The sequence below is a fragment of the Protomyctophum bolini genome (genome assembly GCF_963924005.1).
Source record: "Protomyctophum bolini genome assembly, chromosome: 14".
Lineage (NCBI taxonomy): Eukaryota > Metazoa > Chordata > Actinopteri > Myctophiformes > Myctophidae > Protomyctophum > Protomyctophum bolini.
The window spans coordinates 16,399,411-16,410,483 of NC_137875.1; the positions used below are offsets into that span (position 1 = coordinate 16,399,411).

At 40.9% G+C, this 11,073-nt stretch overlaps 1 protein-coding gene across 2 annotated transcripts; it reads right to left on the reverse strand.

Annotated features, from left to right (window-relative positions):
• Positions 1–299: 299 nt before the first annotated feature.
• On the reverse strand, positions 300–3,311 carry LOC308328443 (uncharacterized protein). 2 transcript variants are annotated; one of them, XR_013965294.1, is made up of 5 exons: positions 3,112–3,311; positions 2,830–2,926; positions 2,318–2,404; positions 728–1,136; positions 631–667 (listed from the first exon to the last, which is right to left on the reverse strand). XR_013965294.1 is itself a non-coding variant. In XM_080782260.1 (4 exons), the coding sequence occupies exons 1-4, from the start codon at positions 3,305–3,307 to the stop codon at positions 1,070–1,072; spliced, it is 447 nt and encodes a 148-aa protein (XP_080638386.1). In that variant the 5' UTR covers positions 3,308–3,311; the 3' UTR covers positions 300–1,069. The 2 variants fall into 2 exon arrangements, 1 of the variants encoding a protein (XP_080638386.1); XM_080782260.1 differs by having other exon boundaries at positions 300–1,136.
• Positions 3,312–11,073: the final 7,762 nt, after the last annotated feature.

Sequence of the window (11,073 nt, forward strand, 5' to 3'; positions counted from 1 at the left end):
GAGCCGCGACTCCCGGGAGGGGCAGCAACACCGCCGGGTAATCTACACAGACTATAGTGAGACTACACACACTGACTCGAGAAAAGACCCATATCGTCCAAAATAGGCTAATCAGTCGTTGTCTGTGTATAGGCTATAATTCATTGGTAAAAGTATGCTAAATAACTCATTTTTAGACCATTTGGGAAATAAATAAATCCGCGGCAGCGCGATCTAAGGGTAATGGACACATAACGGACACCCGGGTATAAATGCAATAATTTATTAACAAGAAAATGAATATTTACAGATATATGGCATCATGCATAAATTACAATCAACATGAAACATATTACTTTTATCACAAATTTTTTTGACTATGGCGTCTTCTCTCGTGTATCATCAGATGTCCGGCTCCATGCTCGCCTCTCCTTGGAGGCCAGTTGGGTCAAAACAAAGTATACCACATTGTGACAGCTGTAGTGAGTCTACAGTCCACCTGCCTGCTGGCAATATAGCCTGGTTGTGATATGTAGATGTGATTGATATTTTGTGTTTGTTTTTTAAGTCATTCTATAACACAAAGTAATTGAATTTATTTTATGTATTAATTGTATTTTATATATTACTAATTTTATGTATAACTATATTACTAATTGTATTTATTTGATGTATTACTATGTTATTACTAATTTTACTTCATGCATTACAAATTGTATTTGTTTTATGTATTACTGTTATTACTAACTTTATTTTTTATGCATTTATTTATTTTATGTATTACTGTTATTACTAATTTTATGCATTACTATATTGATAATTTAATTTATTTTATGTATTATTGTCTACATTACTAATTATATTTATTTTATCCATTACTATGCTATTACTAATTTTATTTTATGCATTACTAATTTTAATTTACTTTTATTTTTATTTTACTATTTTTATTTACTTTTATTTTACTATAATCTATTTTTTATAGTTCGTTTTATCCATTTATTTATATTATTATCTAGTTATTTATATTGGTTTATTATTTTATTGTTTAGAGCCCTGATTGATCACATCTACATATCACCACTACCAGTCAGGATCTGAGTGACTCAGAACCCTGGTGACCTCCAGATGGAGCCACACTGGAGACCAGCAACGTCCTAAAGAAAAGAAAGAAATGCTCATTACTACTTTGTTCATAAAACAATATTGATTGAAATATTTATTAACAGTTTGCAGAATTACAGTACATTTCACAAAGCACAAACTCAATACAAAGACTGTTAACTGTAAGTGGACGACCCAATTAAGCATTACACTTGTTTACAAGAGGGTCCAACATGTTCAATTCATCAAAACATTTAGAGACGTACAAATAAGACACTTCTATATAGTCAAAGAACAGAACAGGAATTCATCATAAAGGAGGTAAAAAGGGAAAATAAACGTATACAGTGAGGGGAAAAAGGGAGTCAAGGGATTAACATGTCTTAATGACTGTTGGTAGGGCGTTCCACATTTTGGTGGCATAGGAGTGAAAATAATGTAGTCCCTCGTTTGTGCCGAATCTGGGTTGTACATGATTCGTTGCACTCCCTCTGGTGTTGTGGACTTCGTTAACATAAAGGAAGTATCTAGACAGGTACATGGGTATCTTGGTGGTGTATCGAATCTTGTGGACCAGACCCATTGCAAGATGCTGTACTCTGTCGTCGAACCTAAGCCATTCCAACCTGTCAAAGTGGGCAGGAGTGAGGTAGGTTCGGGGGGTGAGGCCAAGTAGGAGCCTGACCAGTTTGTTTTGGGAGGTCTGGAGCCTAGTTTTAAGGGCCTTTGAGGTGCTGTGGTACCAGGAGGTGCATGCATAGTCAAAGAAACCTTGTACGAGGGCTCCTGTTAAGGTCTTCAAGGTGTTTTTGTTGACCAGTGAGGAGATCCTGTAAAGGAATCTTGTTCTTTGGTTGACTTTTTTGATTACGTTGGTGGCCATTTTATCACCGGAAAGATTAGCCTCCAGGTGGAAGATGGAACCTAGGTAGGTAATTTCATCTTTACGTGTGATAACATTGTCACCAACTCTAACCAAGAAGCCATTTGCCTTGCTGAGATTACTATCAGATCCAAAGAGAATGGATTCAATTTTTCCCAGGTGTAAAGATAGTTTGTTATCAGCGAGCCAGGTGCAGATTCTACCGAGTTCAGAGCTGAGGGCCTTTTCAACCTGCAGTTTGTTCCTGTCCGAGACTAGCAGTGCCGAGTCATCTGCGAACAGGAACAAGTTGCAGTCACAAGCTGATGTCATGTCATGATCATAGTGTGTGTGCGTGTGTTGTATAGTTACCTTGCTGTGATGTAACTCCAAAGGTGATCAGAAATAGTTGCTCCATCGGCTAGAAACGTGCTCTTCACTGGCATGATGATCTTGTTCCTAAAAAAAGTCTATAGTCAACCCTAACTGATTACAGAAAAACACAACTAGAAGGATTTAGGCCTGTCACAATTACCTAATCGCCAAGTATTTGAGATACTTTTTTAGAGTCATAATCGTCTCCATATTGAAAATGTTCATATATTGTCAAACATTTTAAAGAAATAATGCAAGCAACCGATCTACAAGCTCTAAATATGTCACTTTGTAATTTACTTCTCTTTTTTTAGTGTATAAAGTTATTGAATTATGCCATGTGCAGCTTTTTGTTTACAAAGCCTACAAAAGCCAAAGTTTTATTTAGAATGTTAGTATGACGCAATTTAATTGTTACTTGTAATTTATTTGAGCGACAATTAAAATCGGCCATTATAAAACCTTAAATTCTGACAGGCCTAAACAGGTTCCAGTGGCGTCTACCGAACCTTCTAGCTCCGTCCGAGCCTCCCAGCGACCCAGAAGTCCTCAGCGGAAACACCCTGGGAAATCTTCGGATCTCAGGCATCGGCTGAGATCTCCATTCTAACAAAGAACGAAAGACACACGCCAAATTAGCTTTGCTGTGTGTGTGCGTGCGTGTCCTGTCGCAACATACACATGCACTTACAGTAACGTTTAAGAATAGGGATCGACCAATTATCGGCAACGGACGATTATTGGCTTTTTACGAAGCCTAAAAAAAGCCCTAACCCTAAAGCGGTTCGTACCGTTGAGTTCCTCACTGAGAAGGCCCAGGTCCGAAGTCCTCCAGCGTCTACCCAGATCTCCGTCCTCCCATCCATCCAGGCCCAGGTCCGAAGTCCTCCAGCGTCTACCCAGATCTCCGTCCTCCCATCCATCCAGGCCCAGGTCCGAAGTCCTCCAGCGTCTACCCAGATCTCCGTCCTCCGTCCTCCCATCCATCCAGGCCCAGGTCCTCCAGCGTCTACCCAGATCTCCGTCCTCCGTCCTCCCATCCATGGACAGACCTGCAGATCTCCATCTCTAGAGGCTCCAGCCTCCAGCTGTGTCTATGATCTCCATCCTGAGAGAGAAAGAAATAAACCATTAGCTCTACAAGCTCACAACACGTTGCAGTGTGAGCTTGTAGATCTGCTATTTTTGCTGAACGGAATAGGGATGCTGGGGTTGAAGTGGTTAAAAAAAAAGTGTCAAAGACTTTGATTAGCTTGGAAAGCTGACAGACATTCAACCAGAGTGCCACTAGGAGGCATCAACACATGTACAGTCCTCAACATCTTTTGTAATTTGTATTCAAGTTGTTACAAAGACCAAGAGGTACGCTAATGATATGAGATATTGACTCTCAAACTATTGTGCAGAGTCATTTATCCTAAAATATTTAAAACATTTGGATTACTGTAAATGATGCCATTCTTCGTACCATAACAGTACAAAAGCAGTTATCCATCCTCAGAAACAAGCAAGAACTATTCCTACTCACAGCTCATCAGAGTCCTCTGAGGAAGCCCCCGGGGGGGGGGGGGGGGGGGGGGCTTTGGAACGGATCTCTGTCCAGGGAACATCAGATCGTCTATCGATATCTCCATTCTAAAAAAGAAAAAAAAAACACACACACCAAATGAGCCTTTCTGTGTGTGTGTGTGTGTGTGTGTGTGTGCACTCCCTGTCCAGCAGCCGCGTTCCAGCGACGTCTACCGCGATCTTCATCCTAACAAAGAAAGATTGATTAGAGTGACCAAGAGCCAGATATATATTCTATCCTGTCACAACATATATACATAAAACTTTTATTTATAGAGAACATTTAAACAGAAGCTAAACATATCACTTACAGTAATAAACGTTTCAGTTAGGGTTCTTTTTGACAGGCCTAACAGGGTCTTACTTTGAGTCGTCTTCAGAGGAATGCAGATTCCTGGAGAGACCTGCAGTACATCTGGAAGAAAGACATGGCCGTTATCGTCTATGAATGGCTTCATAGAAAAGAGCTTCGCACATCACTCCCTTGTTGTTGCCAATAGTCTATACTTCTTATTCTTGATGACAATTGTTTATGAATTTGATGCATTACTATGTGTTGTTGCTTACTGTAAGTCACTCTGGATGTGAGAACTGCCTAAATTGTTAAGACGTGATCAATTAGGGTCATAGGGTGTGCTCTTCGGAGATAGCAGTGGTGTCATTTGTATATTTTTACAGTCCCACTCCTCCCCATCATATCTTGCGGTGAAGCTGGACAGAACACTGTCCTTTAAACAACACCTGACAGCGTCAAGAGAAAGACCACCGCCTGTTCCGCACCGATACGGCGTCCAGCCGGTACCGAGGCTCTGGTGTTCCCCACCGCTGAGTACTGTGCCCCAGTCTGGAGCCGTAGCCCTCATGTTGGTTTTGGGGCTTTTTATGCCTTTACTGATAGTGAACAGTATATAGACAGGAAAGGGGGAAGAGATGGGGAGTGACACGCGGCAAAGGCCGTCGGGAGTCGAACCCGCAGCACGCCGTCCCGCTGGCTTGGCAGCATAGGTACCCAGACAGTTGAGCTAACCATCCGGGCCACACTTAAATATTTAATTGCAATTTATTTGAGAGACAATAATCGTCCAGTAAAAAGAAACCTCATAATCGTGAAAGGCCTAGAGCGGTTCTTACTGTGCGGTTCCTCACCGGGCAGGCCCAGGTCCGAAGTCCTCCGGCATCTACACAGATCTCCGTCCTAAGAAAGAAATAAATAAGGACCAAATTAGCTTTTGTTGAGCTGCATATTCAGAACCACTTAAACCCTCTATAGATTTGATAAAACAGACCTTTAAAGAGAGCATTTGGTATATGCTCCGATTTCACTCTACACAAATTGATTTGCCAAACATAGCAGATCTACAAGCTCGCAACATGTTGCAATGCGGTGTGAGCTTGTAGATCTGCTAATTTGGCTGAACGCTCCCACCAGAATAGAGATGCTGGGGTTGAAGTGGTTAAAAAAAAAGTGTCATTAAGACTTTGATTAGCTTGGAGAGCTGACAGACATTCAACCAGTGCCACTAGGAGGAATGATACTGCCATGCTATACTATACTTCGTACCATAACAGTACAACAGATATCCATCCCAACAAGAAATATTCCTACTCACAGCTCATCAGAAACCCCCGGGAGGAAAGCTTTGGAACGGATCTCTGTCCTTCCACGACGTCTACCACGACCCATCCACCCTAAGAAAGAAAGAACGAAAGATGAATTTAAGTGACCAAGAGCCAGATATACGTACATTGTGTCCTTTCACATCATACACAAAATGTATAGAGAACATTTAAAACAGAAGCCGACCATACCACTCACAGTAATATAAAAGTCTAAGTGGTTTCTTACTTTGAGCCGCCTTCAGAGCCCCCCATGCAGATTCATCCATGGACAGCGAGAACTGCAGATGTCCACCTGTAGGGGCTCCGGTTGAGCCTCGCAGCATCTGGAATGAAGACATCGTGGTTATAGTCTACTAGAATTTCGTGCGCGCTACGCGCGCACTCATCCCAGAGCGACTTTGCCACGCACTATGGGAAGAAATAAATGGCGGGAGTTGACTCCACATGTAGTAACGAATGGGTTATTGGAAATGTACCATTGTTTTGTCCTGAATATTTCCACAGCCTAAGTACTAAAGGATTGTGACTGTGGGACAGACATACAGTCTGACATACAATAGGCTACACGTGTGCACAGTGAATAAACAATGACCTATATGCCCAGAGTTCTTAAATTAACATAGTTGGATTTTAACAGAAAGACAATGCCATAAATCAGTCAAAGTAAGTGACAGACTCAACAGTAGCACACAGCATGCAAGGCAGCGATGCATGCATGCAAACATGTTTGTCCAGCTGAGATTTAGTGTCTCCATCTCTCTGTGGAAGAGGTTGCACATGACCTGTACGGCCACACTGAGGCGCTCCAACACAAACACAGACACAAAACAACACCACGCTGTTTGTCCAGTTGACCCAAATCAACACCAATACCTAGCCTGTTTGTCCAAAACACAGTATCTGCTGGCCACGTGTCTACTTCGCCACAACCTAATGTTAGTAACAAATGTAGGGGAGAGCCGCCAAGGTTGTAACGCTTCACGGTTGTAACATGGACGTTATATCTTGATTGGTCAACGCCACCATGACGCCATCGCGTCAGTATGTGTACAGCAACGTACTCTACGTGGCCAGGAGTTTGAAGTTTGAAGTGTTTACCTTCAAAATGCGTCTAATTTTACACCTGGAGTATATGTGTGGTACAATTTTTGTCTTTGGTGTTGGTGAATAAAAATCCACATGGATGTGTTCATGCTTATGTTCTTCATTAGTTTGCATCGTGTTTAGACGGAATTCACGTTCATTCTGGTCTGTAAGCAACTGCAAAGAAAACTTGCAAAAGCGGGTCATTTGTAACATGTGTTACAAATGGTCCGCTTCCATTCAATGCCATTATATGTAATATTTACATATTTGACATATTGGCCAATATTATATGTTCTGAAATGGTATTGTATCGTGTAGTGTATTCTGAAATTAGTTTAGGGTTGTATAACGTTGTACAACTCAATCAATCAAACGTTTGTTTAATCAATGTATTGCCCCATTGAAAAAAAAGAAATGGCCAAACTGGTACTGGTACACCCGATACTATTTAATATTTCCCTTATGTTTGATACATTTTCTTATCACATCCATGGTATAAAAACAATGCTAAGGAGTTGCTTCAATGAAATGTAATTGCTTTAAGCTGAGAACGATATGTTTAATGGTGTTTTTTAGCGTTGTTACATTTATCATGCATGCCGTTACAATTGATCCGATATGCGCAGCAAATGTAACACTGAAACAGCGTCCACGTTCGGTTGAATAACTCCCGACCTGTTTTATCAAAAAAATAACTTGAAGTGGTTTATGGTAGCTGACATGTGTAGGTCCGTTGCCTGAAAATATTACATGTGTAGCTAAACGGATCTCTGAGTAAAAGAATGAAACGTGCAAAATGTTACATCCTTGGCGGCTCTCCCCTATTAGTTTACTCACAGCACAGCACCGTCACTCCTGTCAGTTATTTCGTCCTAATAACTTGAAGTGGTTTATGGTAGCTGACATGTGTAGGTCCGTTGCCTGGAAATATTACATGTGTAGCTAAAGGGATCTCTGAGTAAAAAAATGGAACGTGCAAAATATGTTCTAAAATTGTATTGTATTGTGTAGTGTATTCTAAAATTAGTTTAGGGTTGTATAACGTTGTACAACTCAATCAATCAAACGTTTGTTTAATCAATGTATTGCCCCATTGAAAAAAAAGAAATGGCCAAACTGGTACACCCGATCCTATTTAATATTTCCCTTATGTTTGATACATTATCTTATCACATCCATGGTATGAAAACAATGCTAAGGAGTTGCTTCAATGAAATGTAATAGCTTTAAGGTGAAAACGATATGTTTAATGGTGTTTTTTAGCGTTGTTACATTTATCATGCATGCCGTTACAATTATTCCGATATGCGCAGCAAATGTAACACTGAAACAGCGTCCACGTTCGGTTTAATAACTCCCGAGCTGTTGTGTGTATTGCGTGGTGAAAAGGCCGTGTGTTTGTGTTGTAAACAACTCATGTTATGTCTGCGCACACTGTATGTTGCTATGGCTGCTGACGTTAGCATGTGTGCTATCAGGCAAAAGCTGAGATAGATATGCAACTACTACTGGGGAAAATGCCATACAAAACACAACACCTAATTTCGGAATGTTATTGTGACCTATTGAGCACAATCAGACCATCATGATTTGCTTGCTGGACCTATAATTAATTTATTAGCATTAAATGTCCACTCGCCCATCCAAAAGAAAAGCAAGATGGCTGCGACAGATTGTGAGCGCGACGGACTACGGAGGCCAGGAGGAGCAGAGCTGGTGACGTAAGAGGCAGGCAGTGTTGCCAGGTTTGCGAATTGTAAGCGAGTTGCAGTGTATGCAAGTAGCGTGGTTAAATTCCTTGTTTCTCGGCGTGTTGTGGCACCCGTTTATCTGCTGGCTCGATCGTGATTTTCATAAAAGTAATATTTGCAGAGTAAATAAGAAACTTGATCGGCTAAAAAATAGGCTATGTCAGTTCGGGGAGGGTGGCGAATTTATTTTGCATATAGAGATGTGTGGTAAAAGTGTGGTTCGGTCGGAGATAGAGCATGAAGAATGAGTATGGGTACACCTTTTCACTTGTATATAAGATGAATGGCTTTGCACTCAACTCACTTGTTGCTGCTGCCAATAGGAATTTGTGATGTCTGTGTGGCGACAATTGCTGTGTGTCTGTTTTTTTATAATACATACAATTTATATAGCACTTTTCAAGGTACCCAAAGTTGCTTCACAAAACAGTAAAAACAAATTCATTTGAAAATAAACTAGATTAAAAAAAAAAAATTGGCATGTTTGTGAAGCTTTTCGGTTCCACACCAGTAACTGCTGTTCAACACTAACAGCTACATCCACGACCTCCCTGCAACAACATCAATGAAGTATGGCTATGCAGACGACCCGAGTACTGTGTCCCAGTCTGGAGCCGTAGCTCTCATGTCAAGAAGCTGGATGCTGCCCTCAACACCGGATGGGCCACCCCAAACAAACTGCCTGCCTGTTCTCGCTGGAATCACTCCAACAGAGGTCAGACGAGAAGCAGCCACGCTGGCCCTCACTGAGAAGGCACAGCTGAGTGAATCCCAGCCATCTCCTCCACAAGGTCGTCAGAGACACCACAGCACACGTGCCTCAAGTCATGGTGCCCTTTGCCACAACACACACACACACACCAAGTCACAGCGACCTTTGCCACAGCACATGTGCCTCAAGTCACTGTGCCCCTTTGCCACACAGGCCCAGGAACTGCTCCACACAACACCAGCTGACACCTCCAAGGCATCCTGGGTGAAGGCAAGACAGAGGGACCAGTGGAATACATCGAGGACCCCAAATATGTTCTTTGCCAGCACCTCCCCTGCAAGGAGTGGACAACCCTCAAAGCAGAAGTGGGACATCTCGGACAGTGCCCACTGTGAACACGTAATGACCATTTGCCCCAAATACCGGCCACCGAATGGTGATCGTGGCTTAGGTGACCTAGACAATGACACATTGTACTGGCTTTCTGCAACAGAGCTGAAGTCCTATGGACATACGGCAGAAGATGTTTAAGAAACGTATTTTTTGTAATTTCTTCGGCAAACCTTTGTGGCATTTAATTTATGGAACATGTGGATGTTTCTTTATTTATTGGTGAAGTTTTAGTGCCACTTGTGGCATTCTTTGAAATGTATTGACACGTTTGATATATGTTTTTGTTAGGGATGTCCGATATTATCGGCCGATAAAGGCATTAAAAATTAATAACCCTAACCCTTAATTTTACTTTATTTATTCTTTTACATTAAAAACATCTACAAGCTCACAATACAATAAGACACATGTGAGCTTGTAGATCTGCTATTTTCAAAATATTTTTATACATTTGAAAACTTGAGATGAGAGATTAGATCATTTTAGATGAGACATTTTGCATAATGAGTAATTATTAATAATTGGTATTTTAAGTACATTTTATACCAAAACCTTTGTACCTTTACTCGAGTACATGTTGAATTGTAACGGAGTATTTCTATATTGCAGTATTGCCTACTTTTATTTAAGTACAAAGTTTGAGTTATGTTTCCACCACTGGAAAAAGCCTGCATATAATATATATATATATATATATATATATATATATATCGGTATCTGTTGATATCGGCAATTAGGAGTTGGACAATATCCAACACTGACTGTAGGACATCCCTTGATTTGTGTGATTTTTGTGCAGCATTTAGTGAGTTTGTGGCATTTTGTGAACGACCAAAGAGCACACCCAGTATGTATCACAAGGCTATTCCACCAGTCAGGTGTAGCCTACTTATATCTACATCTCATAAGCGGCCATGAACTAAACACTACAGACATCACAATTTTACTTTGGCAGCAGAAAGAAACGACTGATATGCAAAGCTCTTCAGCCATGCTTCTCTCTATACAAACACTCATAATGTCCACATGGACATCTTAGCAGCCATGATGGGGTGGTTCACACAGGAGACCAGGTTCAGTGTTCCAGCCGCATCTACGGTCATCTCCATACATCTAGAAAGAAAGCAAGACATCAGAAGCTGACCATATCACTCACAGTAATAGAAACATTTTAAAAGGATCTCTGGCTAATAAGACAAATATTCCTTAACATTATACTTGCCATCTATAACTAAAATATAAACCAGTTAAATATTTTATTTCTTTCATATAATCTTTTACAGGAACTGTTCCAGTCGCAGGTTTGTGATGTCCATGTGTGGGCCAGCGCTATGGAATGCACTTGCTAATAAAAAGTACTTAAAATATTGCTTTGATGCTTATATCAATTAAGCCGTTTTTGTATTAGCAAACACACGGACAGGCCTCTTTCATACTGGAGTAATTCATCCACTTCATTTACAGACATCAGTAAAACGTGACGTCCGTATTTAGAATACAACAGCAGCGCTTATTTTCCAGATCCAAACTTAGCGTTGCACAAAGCTTGCTTAATAGCGACATCAATTCATTCCAATCCACATTAAATGTCACGCTCTGTGCGTTCATTCATCCGTATGGTA

Bases quoted from the DNA above. Each gene is read 5' to 3' on its own strand.
- LOC308328443 (XM_080782260.1), bottom strand. From the start codon at position 3,307: ATGGATGGGAGGACGGAGGACGGAGATCTGGGTAGACGCTGGAGGACT. The intron at 2,927-3,111 runs GTACGAACCGCT...GTTCTTTGTTAG, and splicing joins TCTCAGTGAGGAACTCAACG to AATGGAGATCTCAGCCGATG. The intron at 1,137-2,317 runs GTAACTATACAA...TCTTTTCTTTAG, and splicing joins TGGAGTTACATCACAGCAAG to GACGTTGCTGGTCTCCAGTG.